Raw genomic sequence first — 21,457 nt, forward strand, 5'->3', positions numbered from 1 at the left:
GCTGTGGCACATTATGAGCATGAATAAATCAGAAAGATGGTAAGATGATGGCTGAATAGTACTGTAAACCCAGCTGTGGCTGGAGAATATAATTAGTAGTGTTCAAGGTTATCCATTATGAGAAGTAAATTCTAAGTGTACAGTTATGTCAGTGATAACCAAGCTCATTTAAAGTCAATTGGTAAAGGACTCTTTTTATCATCATTAGTAGCCTAGTGGCAACAATGGAAATGATGATTTCACACCAAAGAATGCAATTGAAATTTTATTTTTGGGGGAAAAGAAATGTGGTTTTCTAACTCAGAAAGAATGATGAAAACATCTTAAATAATCATCAGCCCAGTTTGTATGAAACCACAATAAAGACCCAGTATATTAAACATGAATTAACAGGAAAAGTATAAGTGACTCAGGAAATATTATGCACAGTCTTCCTTTGGCTCAATATTTTTGCCTTATTAACAGATCTGTCCAAGCTGGTAGTATGAAGTAATATGGTAGATAAGAAAATGTAGAAGATAGATTTTCCAGTCAAACCTAAAAGGAAAAACACAATACTCTATTATAATAATCTACTAGATTTATCTCCAGAAATAATGTATGTTTGTATATGGAACCACACAAACACGCGTCCACCCCTTATCTGGCAGAATGTTATTATTTATAACTAATATTAGTTAATTATTATCTAGTGCCTCAAATGATATCTAGCACATAGTAGGATTTTCAAAACTCTTTGTTGAACAATTAATGAGTGAATGAAAGTTAATCTTCAAGTTAATCTTCTTCAATCTAGCATACAAAATAATATTTATCTTTATTTATTAAATGGCAAATATTTACATTTTCAGCCAATTTTGAAGGAATATTTAACTATTTTTATTTTCCAAATAGTTTATTAGATATAAAATGTTACTGCTTCCAATATTTTAATCCTTTTGATCTACTTGAAATCTAGTTTTTATTAAAGGATTTTATTATGCAAAATGACTTTGGGCTGGTATTTTAAGAAATCACTTTACAATTATTAAATTCTTCAGAATCTATTGTACTTTTTTTTGGTTTCTTTCTTTTATAATTTTTGTAATTTTTCTGTCAACCCAGTGTTTTTTGCCTTATTATTTGCCCCACCAGTGCTTTGGTTAGTCTAATTATATGAGAGGACTTAGTTGAGGACTTAATTCAGATGTATCACTTGACCTTTCTGTACCATCATAACCTCATGCCTCTAACCTAGCATTTAGCACATCATATTGCCATTTCTGTGTCCTTGTCTAGAACAGAGCTTAATGAGGGTAAGTTTGGTATCTTATTTCTATCTCATGTCTCTCACATGATGGAGCACATGATCAGCTTTTTAAAAATGTAGAATAAACATGTAAATAATGATAGCATAGGGAATATTGCTATTTATAAAATACAACTGTATTTTCAGTTCTTATCTATAGTAGCTATGTTAGTATTTTCCTCATAAAAGATTATTTTGTGAAGTTGCCTGACTCTTTTTCATCATTAGGAAGATCAAAATGACATGACAAAGCAAATCAAGTTTGTGACAGTGTATCTAAAGTTAAAAAGTATCCTCTCAATAAATACCCTATCTGGACTTTGGGTACAGTTTGGCATCAGTAGGGGACGGGTTGACCTTTAGGGCCAGAAATCTGTCTTAGACTCTGCTCTTTGACTTTTGCAGGGTGACAAAGAACTTATTTAATCTCCATGGGCCTCAGTTTCCTTATCTCAAATCGGCTTATCATACTAACTACCTCATAGGTTTTTGTGAGTATGAAAGTAGTTAATATAAGTAAAGTACTCAGAATGGTGACCAGCACATGGTATAGGCCTTCATAAATTACTGTTATTACTCATTTCTCTGAAACCTACTTTGTCCTGTTGCAGGGCATATAAAAAGAACAAGAAGACAAATTGAAAGAGACAGAATTCTAAGATAGGAGATAACTTACATACTGCAAGGAATCTATAAGAAAAATTAAAGGTGAGTACATAAAAGCAACACCGATGTGCATTCGTTCCCTTGGATCTCCACCATGGCTTTAAAGCAACGGATAAAATATCAAAGAGAGAAACTAAGAAAAGTAGCTTTTGGATATAAAAAAAATGATGATTTTTCCAGAGAATGATGCAGAGAATTTATTTTAGAATAGCTTGACTTGTCTAGGAAACTCTCTTGATATTATACATCTTCCACCAAACAGAAATGCCGAGTCTGCACTTCTCAGCTCAACTCAAAGACATGGGTACCCATCTCTGTGAACATTAACTTTGTGATAGTTTCCACCTAGAGCCATTGCTTCTGGCTGAATGCATCATCGGCTACAAAGAAAATTTCTTATAATTTATTTTCTTTATTTATTATAATATATTTTATAAAATATTTATAAAACACAAGAAGAAGTTACACAGGTAAATTACATTTATGAATCAAGACGGTATATACACAAAATATAAAATATTTCATAAGCCAAAATATCATTTAATTAAAATCGAAACTACATTACTTAACAATATTAAGGTCACATTCTTCACATAACAATCCTATTTTAGGGATGCCTAGGTGGCTCAGGCAGTTAAGGGTCTGCCTTCGGCTCAGGTCATGATCTCGTGATCTCAGAGCCTTGGGATCAAGCCCCACATCAGGCTCCCTGCTCAATGGGAAGCCTGCTTCTTTCTCTGCCCCTCACCCTGCTCGTTCTCTCTCTCTCACTCTCTCTCTCTCAAATGGATAAATAAAATCTTAAAAAAAAACAAAAGGAATTCTATTTTAGAATATTGTTTAAATTCTAGACATAAAGGCACTTACCAAAATCAAGTAGAAGTTGTTAATTCAAGAATTTTAAAGGTGCCTCTTTAAAAGAAAAAGAAATGGTGTATTTTAGCTAAATTTTTATAATAACAAACAAACAAAAATAATATTTACACCTCTTTGGAAATATTTAGAACAGATTTTAGGCATCTCACATTCAACTACAGATACTAAATTCTTATTTTCTCTAATAATGTGGAAGATAACTTTAAATGTTATATGTGTATCAAAAAAACTAAGTCATATTAAAAAAAAAATAACCCGAGAAGTGAAGTGACTTACTCAAAATCAAAAGCTTATTTATTTCAGGTCTTCTGATTCTAAATTCTATATTGTTTTTGTTAAATTGTTAGTTCTCTGGGTTCAATTTCTCGCTCTCTCACTTATTCTTCATGTTGAAAAAGAATGTTTCCTAAGTTCCATTTTTAAAAATTAAATAAAGGAAAAATGTTAAATAGAGCTTGGACTACTTTTTAGAATTTCAGGTACTTATGTAAAATGAAAATAATATTCTCTATCTTAACCTACCACTAAAAAGTGCTGTAGGAATCAACTGAAATCTTATAAGCAAATGCTTCAGAGATTTAAATACAATGTAAATGCAATTTATCATTTTAATTATTTTTATAGCTGTGTTTGCTCTTTATGATTTATAATTTAATTTCCAGCCTAGAAATTTTTATTTAATTTTGTTTTAGTTTCTACTGAACAGAATCTGTTGAAATTTTATTTCTTTAGTTTACTTTTACTACAAAAAATAAGTCTTTTTTAAATTAAAAATAAAAGGGGAGAATATTTTTTCATGTGTCTGTTAGCCATTTGTATTCTTTGCAGAACTGTCTTTTCCTGTCTTTTGCCCATTTTTTGACTTGATTATTTATTTTTTGGGTGTTGCGTTTGAGAAGTTCTTTATAGATCTTGGATATCAGCCCTTTATCTGTAATGTCATTTGCAAACATCTTCTCCCATTCCATGGTTTGCCTCTTAGTTTTGCTGACTGTTTCCTATGGAATATTAGCCATCAGAAAGGATGAATACCCACTATTTGCATCGACATGGATGGAACTAGAGGGGATTATGCTAAGTGAAATAAATCAAGCAGAGAAAGACCATTACCATATAGTTTCACTTATATGTGGAACATAAGGAATAGCATGGAGGACATTAGGGGAAGGAAGGGAAAACTGAAGGGGGGGAATCAGAGGGAGAGATGAACTATGAGAGACTATGGACTCCAGGAAACAATCAGGGTTTCAGAAGGAAGGGGAATAGAAGGATGTGGTAGCCGGGTGATAGGTATTAAGGAAGGCACATGCTGTAATGAGCACTGAGTGTTATATGCAAATAATGAATCATTGAACACTACATCAAAAACTAATGATGTACTGTATGGTGACTAATATAACATAATAATAAAAAAAATAAATAGGAGAGCTTACCAGAATGGGGATAATTTGATAAGCATTTATCTTAATCTGATTCCATGGCTTCGTTGTTGTCTGATATGGAGGAACAGTCTTAAGATATTGGGGCAGGGTGAACTTCTGATAAGATTGGCTGATTTTGTTCTAGAAAAAAATGTAAGTAATTATCCTAATGTCACATGTACCAGATGATACCTGGACATAACCAAAGAAACTAAAACTTGGTTTCTTTGGATAAATTCTAAATGATACTAAACAGACCTAACCAAAGAAAAGTTAATTCATGAAAAATTTTTCTATATTTTCTTTTGTAGAATAAACTGTAGAATTGAAAAATTCTTTGGTTAATTCAGACCCCAAAGCCAAAATTCTTAAAGAAAAAGAAAAAGCACTTGCAAGAAGGCAAGAGGATAATTACTTAATTTACTAGGTTAAGTGTCTCAGATTGTGGTTGCATTTCCATGATTGGTAGAAAACATTGTTTCCCTACAGTTATATACGTAAATGTGTGATTTAACTTAGTAGAATCTGTGACACTGAGCCATTATTAACCTTTCTGAGTGTCACTGACCTTGTAGAAGTAAATGAATTAATATAGAGGGAGCACTTTGCATAGTCCCATCACCTATTTTATGATTAATATATATTCCCCTCTTCCATGTTCTATTTTGAACCATCTGTATGGACCTGACTATAGATTATTATAGGGATTAAAGTTAGAATAAACACAGTGGCATCAACTTCCAGAATAGTTTCCTGTTTTTACGAAATGGACAATTGGTGGGTTTTTAGAATAACCAGGGAATAATGGTTGGGTAGATACATGGCAATAATACAGTTAGTATTATGGGAGAGTATTTTTATAACAGTTTTGACAGAGTATAAGGAAGAGTTTTATAGAAATTAGAATTTATTAAAGATAGTTGTTGAGAGCAATGAAGCTCAACAATGTTCATCCAGTCTGGTTATGTTATAAGTGTTTATATGGGAAAATTTACTCAAATTCTTTGGTAATTCTTTTCTTCTTCAGTCAGCTCAGTTTTCTGTTAATAACAAAAATAAACTGTGATAAATACAAAAAAATATAATGGGGTCATATTTTAATTTTGTTTGAATGAAAATTACTTACTTTAGTGGGTACTTTGATTGACTCCTTAAGGAAGGAAAATGAGAATCAGCTTTACTTGGATAGCCCACCAGTAATTTTATCTATGTCTTTATAGTAGAGAATTAGAGCTAATTATTTTAATAATTAAGGGCCCAGCCATGGCTGCCAAGAAACTTTATAGGAATTTACTATGAATTAAGTGAGTATCAATATTCATTGTCAGAGTGTTCTCTGTCAGCATTATGATACTCGACTGAAAATATGTTGTATTTCAAATGTTCTATTTATCTACATTGTTCATATAATGTCAAAGTTTCATAGAGTATAGGCAGTTGCAAACTGTATACAAAGGGAGAATGAGTGAGAGAGAGAGAGAAGAAAGAAAAACGAAGCAGGCCTGTGGAGGTATGTGGCAAAGCCTGCTTGCCATTTCCGGGAAGACCTCTGTTTTTTTATCAGTGGCCACAGGCCCACAGTTGGAGATGGAAAGAAAAGGTAAAGCATGCTTCTGAGGCACGGAGGAGGGAGATGTTGGGCTGCGCGTCAGGCCACAAGACTCTGGGCTACAATCCATGCTTCATTTTCTCCTGATACGTTTTCCCGTTGTGCTCATCAGTTTGGCTTTTTTACCACAGCAGATGCTCTTGTACCTCTGATTTACCTAGTTCATAACCTGATCCGATATTCAACCCCCTAAACAATATGAGAGAGAATTGGGGTAAAAACTATGGTGAAGGTAATTACAAGATCCTGATTTGGCATTAGCTTATTTAAAAAAAAAATGCATATTCGCAATGAACCGGAGTTCAGCTATACATGACCAAAAGTGTGAGATAGAACAGCACTCTTGACTCTGTAGATAGTTCATCTCTAAAATGATTTTGAGTCTGTGTATAAAGGTTTTTTTTTTTATTTCCAGTATTTCCTTTTTGGGTATTTTGATGTGATTCTGTTAAAAAATTAGGAATACCTAGTTTACTTAAAATAATTAACCAGCAGCAGGGAAGTACAGTATTTCTCAATAAACTATTAGGTTGTTTCATTTTAGAAGTATCCTTTCAAACCTCACTAGAGCTGCTAGAAGAATTTTTGAGGAAAAAAATCATCATCAGCATTATCATCATCAAAATTGCGGGACCAAGGTAATTGAATCCTTAGCAGTATATTCTTAATATTTGTGAAATTAAAGATCTTTCTCATACTATAAGGATATTAGTATGACCGGTGAAAAAGAAGGATTGTAGTAAAGTTTTCAGTTCAAAAAATAGTAAAAACCAGTTTGTTTGTTTTTTTTAAGAAACAGTGGAAACCACATAAAATTTATGCTACATGGAAGGGTCTTGCTTACATGGAAGGATTTAATTGAAAGAATTTAGGATAATTGAGAAAACTAACGTTAAAAGGTAGAGAGAAATTGTATTTTTAAGTAACTTAAAATTATCTTTTTTTATTAAAATAAGAGCATTTTAGATAGGCCTATTACTATTTTAATATTAGTTTTTAAAAGTATGAATTAAATATAGCTTTATATAGAATCAATATCTTACCATATCAACAGTCTTTGGGGTTTCCTTAAAGAAATAAAAAGAAATTAGATACTTTATTCTCACTGTATTGGTTATATGTAATTTCCTCCTGAATATATAGAGGAAGAAAAACCCTCTTTTATAAAGAGGAAGAATAAATGTAAACTTATTTTTATTGATTCCTTTCATTGCTGTTGTGACACAAAGTAGCACTTTTGTGTCCCTAAGATCTAAGATCATGTAAGGGATATAGTACTTGCTAAATACATATTTATTAAATGAATGGTGAATGACATCTCTCATTAATTAACCAATAAATAGATAAATAAATAGTTATTTGGTATGCATAACCACATTCATTTCCTGTTTATATACCTATAACATAAATAATACTTATTATATAGCCATAACAAAATAAAAATATCTTAAATATATATTTAATATAAGTGGTTTTGATTTACTTTCTGAGATAAGCTTCCAGATTCCTTAAAAATTCCTTAAATTATAAATTTTAATCTTATTTTTGAATTTGTTATTTTTTTTCTTTTCTTTTTGGACTTTTATTCCTTCTCAGGGATGAAATAAATAGGACTAACACCAGGCTATTTCTCAGATGACGTGAAAATGACTTTAGTCATTTGTGATACACAGGAAGACATGTAGACAATAGCACTCTATATGGTTCTGGACGAACTAGAGTCCTATTGCAGAATGATACTTTGGATTCCTCCCACTTTATTTGCAAACTTAAGATATACACCAGCTCTCCTGGTATGATAGTGATATTAATGGGTGACCTTTAAAAAAAGTAGTAGTATTAAAATTTTTGGTAATGTGTCCTAGTACAAATCTAATATTTATATCTTTGGATGTGTATTTTTTTTATTCTCCCCTCCCCAGATTTTTCTTAGAGAGCTGGAGTTCCAATTCTCCTATATTCTGTAAATCTAAATGTATTGTTTAAAAAAACTAGAAAAAAGAGAGTCTACTGCAGTGCATAGGACGTGTACAGTATCTTGCTAGCTACTGGGGTATTATCCTTGTAGTAAAATGCCTTACCTCACTGATGGAAAGCTGTTCTCTGTTCTGTATATATGTATATTTAAAAAAAAAAAGACCAAGAGAAATTTTGTTATTTAGTTCTCATATGAGGAAAAGTTCCTTAAGATGAAACTGTTTTGTAAAACAAAATGGAACAGTACTTGCAACTTGGACAAGTTACTTCACTTTCTTGCATTTTTTTTACATTACTGTCTTTTTGCTGCATAAAGATGATAATCTGTCCCCCTCCTATGTTAAAGAATTGTTTGAGGAACCAGGCAGAATGATAGATGAGCAAACATTTAGGACATAAATGTTCAATTTAAATGAAATTACTTATTTGTCACTGTGGTTACAATTGTTATTTGTTACTACATTTGGACAATATTGTTTGTGATTTAATTTCTGGATTACAAGATTTTATGAACAATTGTCTTATATTCCAAGTTAGAACTTGTTCGGGTACTTTGGTCTTTAGTTATTTTATGTATCTTTATCCTGAGCTCATCCCTCACCAAAAAAAAAAAAAAAAAAAAAAAAAAAAAAAAAAAAAGAAAGAAAGAAAAACTAAAACAAAACAACAAAACAAAAAAGCAGCACTTACCACAGTGGGAATAAAGGGGTAGGCCCTTGTCTTAATCTGATCCCATGGGTTCATAACAATCTGATGTTGTTGAGAAGCCTGGAGATATTGGAGGAAGTTCAAGTTCCGATAAAATTGGTTGATTTTGTTCTAGAGAGAAAGAAAATTATCAATATTTATTCCAGTATCTCCTCCATGGGTCAAAGCAGATCTTTGCAGAACCAAATTACATAGATAATTTGTCAATGGTGGCAAATTTACCTAATACAAGAATAGTTTAGCCACATAAAACTTATTGTAACTGTGTCTACTTTATAGTAAATTGCAGAATTAAGGAAATTATCTGTTTAATTAAGGCCTCCATCCAGAATAATACCTATGTGAAAATAACAAATTCGGAAGAAAGCAAAGGTCAGTGTCTGTCATTTCTTTTCCATGTGTATAAGAAGTCTGGGCTTTAGGGGCGCCTGGGTGGTGCAGTCGTTAAGCGTCTGCCTTTGGCTCAGGGCGTGATCCTGGTGCTCTGGGATCGAGCCCCACGTCAGTCCTCTGCTGGGAGCCTGCTTCTTCCTCTCCCACTCCCCCTGCTTGTGTTCCCTCTCTCGCTGGCTGTCTCTCTCTGTCAAATAAATAAATAAAATCTTTAAAAAAAAAAAAAGAAGTCTGGGCTTTAGAGTCAGATAGAACTGAACTTTAATTCCCTTGCTCCTGGGGAATCCATGACCCCGATCATATTGCTTAGTCTCTCTGAGCATTACTTACCATGTAGGATTATATCTGTTAAAATATAGAGCAGTTTTCATAGTGTCTTCTATTTATAAATATATAATATAAAAAATAAAATATCAACTATATTGTTCTATCATATAACTATCTATGTCTGTCAGGCTCAATACATTTTCTTGTAAATACCAGAACCCTTTGATCTGACTCTAAGGATTTTCTTTTAGAGATTAAATATGAAATCACAATGGCATCTTTCCTTAAAATTTTCATTTCATGGAGATTGGAAACAAATAGTTATATAAAATGTCAATTGGTCTTTAGCATTACCTGAGAATAATTGTTGGATAAATCCACAGTTGCATTAAGTGCGGTAAAAGGGGGAAGGCTACTGGAGGCATTTTGAACAAAGTATAGGAATGCTCCTTACAATAATTACAGTTCCCTAAGAAGAGAGGTTTTATTTGGAGAGTCCCATTTTTAAGTGTTCAAAGAAAGACTGCTCCTATTATAAAGGTTTTTGAAGGAATGTCTGTTCTGTGTAGGGAGATGATAATAACACTTGTCGCCTTTTTAAGTTCATCTATCCACTGTATTCCAAGCATTTTTAACATAATTTACATATGTATCATCTAATACTATTCTGCAGGGTCAATATAGCTATCTTCACTTTTAGTTGAGGAAACTGTAGGAGAGGTTAAGTAACGATTTGTGAAATTGTTGTTGGAACACAAGTTGCTGACTCCAAAGCATGTACTCTTCCCTTGTGCCCATGGCAAACTTCTCTAGTTCACAGAGGCTGGGTTACATGACCTCCTATGTGTGGCATAGAAACCTTTACTCTTGAGACTTCTGTCTATGATGCCATTGTCGGAAGTTGAGTGGGCAATGATGTGATGCCTCAACTGCATTGGTATCTAACCTCCATCATTTAAACTTGAAACTATTTTTCTGAGGTTTGTAACTTTCAAAATCAGTTGGATAATTGTTCAACACTTATTTTTCTTAGAACATCCATCTACACATTTAACCAGGTAACAGCTAGAAATTAAAAGTAACAAAAATAGGAAAAAATATTACCTACTATAAACTTGGGGATAATTATCTAATTGGGATACAATGAGTTATGTGAACATTTGGGAGAAGAAACAGCCATAGTATGACAGTTTGCTTAAAACTATAATTTGTACAAGAAATTTACCAGTTGTTGTAGGTAGTTCATTTTTTCCACAGCGGACTTAACTTTCTGTTAGGAAAACAAAAGCATTTGTTATAAAAATACACAAAAAGAAAACACTGCTAACTGATATTAATTCATTTTATTTGAATGAAAATCACTTACCTCTTTGGGAACTTCAGCAGACTCCTTAGGGAAGAAAAGAAGGATTAAGTTAAGTGCATGTTTTAGCCTTAGAGTTATACCAGAATGGTAGGGTCAATTTATTGGAATATTTGAGGCCCGTGCCACTGCTACGGAGAAATATACCATTTTATTCTGAATTTAATAAATTAAAACCTTCATCACCAGAGCTCTTGCTTTGTGTCAAAATAATAACATATGACTGAAAATATGTTTCATTTCAAAGTTTTCATCCATTCTACATTATTCCTACAATATCAAATGCCTAGAATGAATGTAGGTGACAAAAAAAAATTGCAAAGTAGGCCTAGTGAGGTGTGTGGTAAAGTAAATACTCCACATTTTTTTTTAAAGATTTTATTTATTTATTCGACAGAGAGACACAGCCAGCAAGAGAGGGAACACAAGCAGGGGGAGTGGAAGAGGAAGAAGCAGGCTCTTAGCAGAGGAGCCTGATGTGGGGCTCGATCCCAGAATGCTGGGATCACTCCCTGAGCTGAAGGCAGATGCTTAACAACTGCGCCACCCAGGCACCCCCCTCCACATTCTTTCTAGAGGATATAATTATTATTTATAAGTGACTATTGGCTCCCCATTTGAGACAAACCTTGAGCTTAGAGAAAGAGTAAAACATGCTTCCTAGACACTAAGTAGGAAGATTTCAGTCTAAGCCTCAGGCCAGAAGGCTGAGGGCCACAACTATGCTTCTTCCTTTCCCAGATACCTTTTCACATCATGCTTTTTGCTTGGATAGTTCTACCACAGCAGTTGTTTCTTAAACCAGTGACCTACACATCTTAATCCATTCCCTTATTCACCTCTTGAAGCAAAAGGTTCTCAAATTTTATTTTATTTTGTTTTATTTTATTTTATTTTTTTTAAAAGATTTTATGTGTTTATTTGAGAGAGAGAGAGAGCTGGGGAGAAAGGCAGAGGGAGAGGGAGAAGCAGATGCCCCGCTGAGCAGGGAGCCCTATGTGGGGCTCCCAGTTCCCTGGGATCATGACCTGAGTCCAAGACAGATGCTTAACTGACTGAGCCACCCATGCACCCCAAGAGGTTCTCAAATTTTAAAGTATATCAGAATGCCCACATAATTCTGATGCTGCTAGTTGAGAGTGAATACTTTGAGAACCGCTGCACTAAACAATATTAAGAGGTTTTTCAGGATCAAACTATGTCGAAGGCAAATGGTAGGCTCTTGATTTGACACGAGCTTGATTTAAAAATGCACTTTTCTCTGAAGATATCTGATGTCTCTATCAGAGAGAACCAATGTACACTGTGGTGTAGATAGCCACTTTGAATCTCCCTAAAACAACATTGTGCTTGGATAAATGATTTCTCCATTGCTTACCCTATACGTGACTCTGACAAGTTAAGACGTACTTGGCTGGAAATCTAGTATTTCTTGATGAATTTGCTATTTGATGTTAAAAGAAAAGATACTTTAATTCACAAAAGATCTTTTAATTCACTAGATGATCTGCTAGAATATTCCTTGAAAAATAATAATAAATATCAAAATCTGGTCACTGTAAGAATTCCTCAGTATTATTCTTGAATGTTAGTGGTTATTGGGGTATTTCTCATGTTACCTACATGATCACAAATATGATAAGTTAGAAGGATTGAAATAACAGCAATAAAACCAGGTTGTTCATTATTAATCACCTTTGGAAAACAAGTGGAAAAGATAAAAATGATCTTGTAATTAAATAGAAGTGTCTCAAAAGAATATGAACCAGGGCTGCCTGGGCGGGTCAGTCAGTTAAACATCTGCCTTCAGCTCAGGTCATGATTCTGGAGTGCTGGGATTGAGCCCTAGGTCAGGCTCCCTGCTCAGTGGGAAGGCTGCTTCTCCCTCTCCCTCTGTGATCTCTCTCACTCTCTTTCAAGTAAGTAAATAAAATCTTTTAAAAAGCAAAGAAGAAAAAAGAATATGAACCAATTTACATGGATACTACTAAAGTGAGTGGGAAAAAATTGTCATTTTTAAACTACTTATAAATCTCTTTCCACTTTATTAAAAGAGGAAACTTATAGATGTTCCCATATGCCATTAATGTTCTAATATTACAAATAGGTAATATGAATCAAAAATTGTTCAAATAAATACAAATTTCTCACCAATTCATTTATGTTCCTTGTGGTTTCCATGAAGAGAGAAGAAAAAGAAGTATATCTTTTATCCCACAGCATTGTTTGTAAATATTTTCTCCTGACTATAAAGGGAAAAATTCCTCTTCTATGAAGAGAAGTGTTAGAATAGATTCATTTTCATTGTATGAGTTTTTTGTGAATTATATTAGAATTTCCCATTTGGTGAAAACATACAATCAATAGTATTTACTGTCATATTTATTGTACATATTGTTGTATCTGCAGAAACTGTTATATTTATTATTGTATCCCTAGGGACTAAGATTGTGTTTGGGACATAGTTCTTGTTCAACAAATGTTTGCCAAATGAATGAATGAATACACAAGATTAATTTAGACAATGCATGGATAAGCTTTTTTCATTTTCGTCATCACTATTTATTTTATTGTGTATTGTAAAAAACATATCACTAGGCCAACTAACGTATGTTTTAGAAGTAAATATATATTTCTTCTATGATGAGTTGAGTTTAAATGAGTCAATTTCAAGAAAAATATTACAATAAGAAGTAACTTTTTAAAAAGAAAATGTTAAGTTTGAAGCTTCTCAGAATGAAAACCATTAAAATATTGTCCTCCATTCCTCACAGAATCTGGAAATCAAGTGTATTAGCTGATTCATGCAAAAATGTATTTTCTCCAATTTAATTCTTCATAGAATTAGTGTAAGAGGGTACAATTTTAGTGTCATTCTTTTTTTTTTTTTTAATCTTGGTTTTCAAATTTGATTGACTGCAATGTGTTTTCCAAATCCAGGTTAATTTCAGTGTTTTTTCGAAGTAATATTATATTTTTACTTCACACTATACTATAGATGTGAAATCAATATATACCTCACATAGGATGTGGGACAAATATCTCCCTAAAAGAAAACTATACCAAGAAAGATATAGCACTTATTGAAATGCAGTATAATATTCTTGGTCATAAAGTGATAACAAAGAAAATACAACTTTGTGAACAAAAGTATACAGAACTAGGGAACAAAAGTGAAGATGATAGACCATTAAAAAGAAACGCAGAGATATTCTGCTTCAACAATGTGACTTGCAAATGGCTCATAAATCTTTCTCTACAATCCCTTTCATGTTAGTCCATAGCATTTTGGTGAAGCAATGGAAGACCTCACCATTTTCACAATTATAGCTAAAAACAATACTCATTTTGGGTGAATGAAAGAATGACCTATGTTTGATAGAAAAAGATATCTCATCAATCAAAGATTAATAGATTGAAAAAACTAAACTTTACCTTACTAGGATAAATGACCATATTCTTTTCCTGCTTAAATTTCTGTAAAACAAATAATTTCTTTTATAATCTTGATTAAATAAAAAAAGTTAAATTATATGCAATTTAAGAAGTTAGGACTTACTTCTTGGGAGATGCTGACAGATTCCTTAGAAAAAGAAAAAACAATATAGCTTAATTTACCTGGATTGTAGTCATACTAGCAATAAAATGTTAATCTACAACCATTATCCATTGTGTAGATCACATTCAGTCTCTGCCTGAGTTAAACAACAAAGTTGACCAAAGTTTCACTCTCTCTACATAATTTACTATATTCCAGATAATGAACTCATTCCACATTACTTTGAGTTATGAATAATTGAATCGAAAGCTTTCCCAAATATCATCCATAGAGAAGAGAGAGAAGATATTCTATTTCCACTGTACAATTTCCAATTTTCTTTTATTTTCATTACTACCTTTTTTCTTTGGTATTTTTTAAAGAGGTGAAATGCATCACAGGAAACATGAAAATCTCTCAATAATACTGAAGATGTCTTTGGGCAACTGGTATGCACCCATGGCCAGAAAGTCATTTGGAAATTAGCACTTAATACGGATCCAGAAAAAACATGAGTCCTTATTGCAGAAACATAGAATGGATTGACAAAATATACAGTGTTAATCATGACTTCTGAGCTAATATCATTACTATTGAGAGACCTTTAGAAAAAACCCACAAATTTAATTTTGGTAATTAGGATGCTTTGGTCTTTACTCCTCCCTATTTTTTATGGTTGCACTTCCAATTTTTTTCTGACACTATAGTTCTGGTCTCATTGGTTAAAAAAAGAACTATTGTAAAGACTTACTAGTTCAGTGCATATTATGTTTTCACTAGATGAAAGGATTTTATGTTCTATTAAAATGTCTTACCTCACTGGAGGAGTCCTTTTCCGTCTTCTGTATAAAAAAACAAAAACAAACACAAGTTTCAGTTTTATCAGTTATTTAAAATGCAGATCTGTCTTCTTGCCATTGTTGTTTTGGTGACATGGGCTTTTAGAAATCTCTTTCTGGGTATGTTTACGGTGTAGTTGAATGTTTTCCCTAATATCCATAGACAAATCATTCTATATTTCAAATAAATCCTTCTTTGGCTTAATATAGTTCTTACTTTTAGGAAGTGGTTGGGTTCTTAGTTTTTAAGTACTAATCCTGTTACAGTTTAAAATATGAGTGTGGATGTGCTACCGAATCTTAATGTTTTAATACCATGAGATTATATTTTATTTAGTTTATGTTGATTTCTAGATTTAATCTTAAAGGAAAGATTGAGGACAATTACTGATTTAGAAAGAAAAGGAAAAGAGTGGTTAAGACTAGTAGATTATATGGGGGCATCTGGGAGTCTCAGTCAGTTAAGCAACTGACTCATGATTTCACCTCGGGTCATGAGCTCAGGGTTGTGAGACCAAGACCTGCCTCTGGCTCCACGCTGAGTGTGGAGCCTTCTTAAAATTCTTTCTCCTAGGGGCACCTGGGTGGCGCAGTCATTAAGCGTCTGCCTTTGGCTCAGGGCGTGATCCCAGAGCCCTGGGATCGAGCCCTGGGATCGAGCCCTGGGATCGAGCCCCACATCAGGCTCCTCTGCGGAGCCTGCTCCTTCCTCTCCCACTCCCCCTGCTTGTGTTCCCTCTCTCGCTGGCTGTCTCTCTCTCTGTCAAATAAATAAAATAAAATCTTAAAAAAAAAAGATTCTTTCTCCCTTTCCCTTTGCTCTGACTTCCCCGTGAACCCCGTCCCCACATGCTCACACGCTCGCTCTCTCTCTCTCTCAAAAAAAAAAAAAAAAGAGTANAAAAAAAAAAAAAAAGAGTAGTAGATTATAAACAGAAGAAACACTCAAACTTGGTGTAAGACTGACCTCTGAAGTGTTATTATGATTATTTTTTTCTATTTACCTAAATATAATTCTTACCCTAGTTTTGCTTGTGAACTGGCTCTAAATTTAAGAAATAAAAACTTCCCAAGATTTATGTGTGAGATATGGAAACACAGAGGAAACAGAATTCTGATCATCTTAACAATGTGCTGCAGTTGTGGGGAGGGCAATATTGGGTATGGGAGAGGAATCAACAGTGTGGGCTGCAGGGGAAGGAAAAAATCAGTTACTTCTGAAGAAGTTAGTAGATAACGTGTGTTTTCAAAGCACTTCACATGACATATCTTGTCAACCTTATCATTTTGTGATATGAATGTTTATTATATTCTCACTAGAAGAATATTATGCCTTGGGAAGTTAAGGGATTATTTTGCAAGAAGTTATTTGGCAGTGATTTTCAAAAGTAACCACTCCTCAGCGCGTCGATGTTTTCTGTCTAAACATCATGGATTCTGAGCTACTGTAACCAAGAATAGTGAAATTCTCACACTTGTTGGAGAGATGGTTTTGGAGTCTACCTTTTATCTGTGGCTTTCCTGCACTTTTCAAAATATCCTTGTTTTATCTCAATATATTTTTTACTTTTAGGAAGTGGCTCTTGGAGTAAAAAAAAGTTCACCTGTACATTCAAGCAGATCTGGAAGGTAGTGTATGGCTTTTAACTTATAGCTAATGTCTCCTCAGTCCTACAAGAATACGTTATAAAAAGTGTTTTTGTTAACCTTGATACCTTGTATAAGACAGGGTCAATGACATCTTTAATTATAAGTTTTAAAGGTCACACACTTGCCTCTATTCCCTGCTGCCTACCCCTGCCATAGTCTGCATAAAAGATTCACTCTTCTTGTATTTAAATAAGAATAGATACTCGTAGACATCTTACTATACTCACATGCTTTGCAAGAGCAACAGCCAAAAGGCAGGTAAGAATGAAGAACTTCATGTTTACTTAGTCCTGTAAAATAGATATGTAGCAAATTAATAATAGTTTTGCTCTCCTTAAAAATCATGCATTTCCTTATTAATTATGTATTAATTTATCTTTGTTCCAGACAATCAGGAAAGTATAATGAAAACTTGGGTAAAAGCAGATTGACTTGAGACAAACATGGATATGAATTTGACAAGTTCTTTATAAGGAGAAGTTTTATTAACAGAATATAATGTAAAATCTTGGTTTCTAAAACGTGGAAGTTCCTTTTCAGGTATAGCAGGTTAGTAGGTGGAAATAATACTGTGTTGGGTGCAAGGAGGTCTGGGTGCAGCTCAACCTGAGCCAGGCTGATGAAGCTTGAGCAACGCACTGAGTGTCACTGCGCCTCATCTCATACATGCAGCCAAAGAGAGACCAGGAAAGGAGGAAACAAATTTTCAGCACAGTGTCTGATACTGTGAGTATGTATTAGTCCACAAGGTTTGCTGACTAGGTACAATTTAACTTTCCCAGTGGTTAAACAAAAAACTGAAAAGTGAAATAGTTATTCTAATGTGTTTTTGATCTATGACAGTGCCTTGCTGTCAAGATCTACAAATATTAATTTAACTGTTTTTAAAGGGTGAGACTTTATTTTACTCAAATAGTATTGAATTTGCTGGTGATCCTTACCTATACACTTCTGTGGAATGTGTCCATATAGGCACTGTTTGGTCTTAAGATTTGCGTTGCCTGAATTTGTTATTAATTTATCATTTTTACTAAAAATCTCAGGTAGATTTGTTTACTCTTATAGGATGATGCATAGGATATTCATTTTAGGAGCATTTCATCATGACAATGCTTAAAAATAATATTATAGACATATTATTGCCTCTTAAAATATGAAATAAATTTATTATATATAGCAGTTTACCTCAATTTTACTTAGACATTTTATTCTTCATGGATAAAAGAAATTGGAACATAGACAATGCTAACTGAGAGTTAAAGAAGTGCTTTTAGCATGTTGATAAATGGGAAACAGAAATAGTTACAGTTACTAAGCACCTGTTATAGGCCAGATACTGTGTCAGGTATGTTATAAATATTATCTTGACTCCAGAACAACAGTGTTAGGTTAATGTCAGATTACCAGATGAAAGAAGTGATCCAGGAGTTCACACCTTAAATACACAGTACCTTGGATTTCCAAAAACCTCAGTAAGATAACCTAGCTCTTAAAATAAGACTTTGGCACTTCACAATAAAATAGAGTAGTATACTAAATATTTTACAGTGTCTAAACATTAATTGTATCCAGAAGTACTGAAAAGGAGCTAAATCAGTAGCTTATGTTACAAAACAATTTCTCAAAGAACCTTAAAGTACACTATTAGTTTCTTTAAACATTTTTTAGAACAATGTTATTAGATTTTACAATATTGTAATGCATATAGAATAACCAAGGGATAAATAAAAATATTACCTTGCTTCTTAAATGGAAGGCAAGAAGTCAGAGCAGCTAGAGATCTGAGATGGGTTATCATAGCACTATTTAAACCTAGTTCCTCCATGATATGGTAATTCTGTGGTTTAAAATACCTAAAAAGGATTTGAATTCTAAGAAGCCATGATGATTAGAAGTGGTTTCTCCATCCAGTTTTTGTACCACATATTCCAAGGAGTGCTTCCACTGAGGTTGATTTAGAACATGATAACAGGAAATGAGGATGTTATCAGGTGGAGTGATTATCTAAATTCCGTGTTTGTGCGGCTTCCCTCTGCCATGTACTGGTTGCATGGTTCACAGTAAGTTTTTATTTTTTCCTAGGGGTACATCAGTGTCTCTTCTAGTCTAAAACATCTTGGATAAATCTCTAAGGGGACATTTTGGATATGTTCATTAAAATCCCATTAGTATATGAAAAATGACATTCTCCATATTCATTGCTTACTGTTTGCACCACTAAACATATGGTTATCATACGCAAGTCAATGTGATATAATAGGAAACTCAGCTCTCCTACTAACTAGCAGTAACTTTCATCAGGATTTACATTCTTAACATCTCTCAGTAGTTTCTGAATCTGTAAAATAATAATAGTCATATGTAATCCAATTTATAAAATTATAACAATTAGCAACCATTTATGCAAAGTGAATTGGCATCTCCATGGCACCTACTTTCTCAGAAGTCACAAAATGAAAAGACTATGGTAACCAGGCAGGCCACATAAGTGCCGACAGTAGGGCCAGGTTAAAGAAAAACAAGGGATTGTAGGGACTGTGGCCTTCCTGCTAGTGCAAACCTGGTCTGAGGGGGAGACTTTATTCTTAGCTCCAGTCAGTTCTGACATGTGGTAGAGACGCTCCATTGTTGCCACCACTTCCTTTTCTTAAAGATAAGCTAAGTGCTTCATTCTTTATTCAGAACGCTTTGTATATTGATGGTCAGCAAATTAAAATTCTTTAAAAATTTCGTGTCCGCTGACAGAACCCAAGCACAACTGGACCTTGTCCACGTGCTGCCAATCAGAGGCTTCTGGAGACAATGCGAGTTTCTAGGCTCACATAATTATTGGTAACTGTATCATTTGGAAAGCCATTGATGTGTAAGCATGAAGATGTTGAAATTCCTAATCATTGTGTGTAGAAATCTTTGTGAAATTTTCCACCCATGTGATTACATTCTCAACCCTACGAAGCCCAATTGTTATACATGGTATTTAACCACTTCAAACTGTTCCCCCAAAGGATTATGTTGCATGCAATTGCTATTTTTTCATCTCTTTCAGATTTTTATGACTCCTTTGCTGCTCCCTATCACCCATCTTGGTTTTTTTTATGAAATCATTTAAATAACTTTGTCCTCCGGAGGAGAAGTAAGGTATTGTTTCATTGTTTCTTATCTGCCACTTAGATTGGCCCCACACTTGGTTGATATTTAGTAAATACTTTCATTTCCTTTAACAGTCAAGACTACTTGCCTTTAGCAGCAGCAACTCTACTCTTACCTATGGCTTTTAATTTTTGAGAGCATGAAAACCAGACAGCCGTGCTTGTTGACTTCTGTGACTCTCCTAGGGGTTACTTCTCTATAAGGTAGGAGTCCATCTGTTCCTCTCCCACCCCCTAAGAACTTACCTATATGTTTATCCCCTTTTCCTCCAACAGTTTTACTTGCTTCATTTCTATTAGCTCCTTTGCTTAGTCTGGGGTGTCCTCAATTCCTCGGTCTACAGGTACCATGTCATCATTCTGTGCCACCCACACTAGCTCTGTTACACATCCCTCCTTTCACTCCTCACCAAACTTCTTGAAGTTTGTGGCTTTTCCTTCTAACCTCTTCAATCCGTCGCTTGTGTACTACTTTATCTTCCATTGATGAGATAATTGTAATGGACCTCCTCATAGGTCTTCCATTTTCCTGTTATCTCTAAAAAGCATTTTCCACACCTTCTTCACAAAGATTTTCTTTCTAAAATGGACGTTACAGATTAGGTTACTGAACCAAAAGATTTGTACAGTTTCTTATACTGTCTAGGGTAATGTTCAAGATATTGAACATAGAATTCACGGTCATTCAGAATCTTCTCAGGAGACATTTCTGCCCCTACTTTTTGACATGTCTTATGCCCTATCACAATCTTGCCAGAGCACACTATGAAATGTCCCATGTTCCTTCTGGCTGGGAATGCTTTTCCATCACATTCTCTGCCTTGTAAATGTCCTAAATGCCCATGTGTTCATGAAGCTCCAGTGGAAATTTGAAGTATGTGTGAAAAGTCTCCCAAATCTTTGATGTACTTGAATTTTTCATTTATGCTATGAATAAAATATTTGGACAGACACTGAAGTTGAAAACTTCAGAGTTAAGACTCTCTATTCAGTGAATAATTCTTGAGTACCTAGTATGTACTGGGAATTACCCTAGGCATCTGGAAGAAAGCCATGAACAAAAGAAAACTTGGTTTTCATGAAGTTTATATTTTAACTGGTTAAGTTATTAATGCATGATAAATAATAAATCATTGGTTCAATCATGATGCATACTATGGGGAAAATTGAACTGAAGAAAGAGGATAGAAAATATTGGTAAGGATGAGGTGTTCACTATTTGGTGAGATGGCCAGGAAGTGCCTCCCTGAGCAGAAGAGTAAAACTTTGAAAGAAATAAGGAAGTAAAACTTGCAGATAGTTCAGGAGGAACTGCAAAGGCCCTGGCATGTAAGTATACTTGGCAAGTTTCAGAAATATTGAATAGACGACTGTGGTTGGAAAATAGTGAATTTGGTGGAAGCAAAGTCAGAGAGGAAATGGGGCCGTAATTCAGAGCTCTTTGGTGTTGCCAGGACTTTAGGAAAAACAATTACACTGATTGGAAACTGATGTCAAGCAGAAGATAACTTGGGGAAAAACAGACTGAAGGGTTGAGAGAAGAGCTAGTAGTTTAGAAGCTATCGTAATAATGCAGGCCTGTGATTATGGCAGTACTGAGGATGGTGAGAAATTGTTATATTCTGAAATGACTTTGAAAATTAGAGCAAATGGAATTTCATAGATTAGAAGTGAGGCATGGAAGAAAGCAAAAGTTCAATAATTACTCCAGAT

General features: G+C 33.9%; 1 protein-coding gene across 4 annotated transcripts; it reads right to left on the reverse strand.

Annotated features, from left to right (window-relative positions):
• Positions 1-278: 278 nt before the first annotated feature.
• Positions 279-18,365, reverse strand: LOC109489683 (alpha-S2-casein-like). 4 transcript variants are annotated; one of them, XM_019799952.1, is made up of 13 exons: positions 18,333-18,365; positions 16,823-16,885; positions 14,922-14,948; positions 14,128-14,151; positions 14,004-14,045; positions 10,572-10,595; positions 10,431-10,475; positions 8,528-8,656; positions 7,942-7,968; positions 6,904-6,927; positions 4,264-4,392; positions 2,822-2,866; positions 279-537 (listed from the first exon to the last, which is right to left on the reverse strand). In XM_019799952.1, exons 2-12 carry the CDS (start codon positions 16,871-16,873, stop codon positions 2,855-2,857), a joined length of 534 nt encoding a protein of 177 aa, XP_019655511.1. In that variant the 5' UTR covers positions 16,874-16,885; positions 18,333-18,365; the 3' UTR covers positions 279-537; positions 2,822-2,854. The 4 variants fall into 4 exon arrangements, with proteins under 4 accessions (XP_019655511.1, XP_019655512.1, XP_034526827.1 ...); XM_019799953.1 differs by lacking the exon at positions 14,004-14,045; XM_034670936.1 differs by lacking the exon at positions 4,264-4,392.
• Positions 18,366-21,457: the final 3,092 nt, after the last annotated feature.

The sequence above is a fragment of the Ailuropoda melanoleuca genome, chromosome 11 (assembly GCF_002007445.2).
Source record: "Ailuropoda melanoleuca isolate Jingjing chromosome 11, ASM200744v2, whole genome shotgun sequence".
NCBI classification, from domain to species: Eukaryota; Metazoa; Chordata; class Mammalia; order Carnivora; family Ursidae; genus Ailuropoda; species Ailuropoda melanoleuca.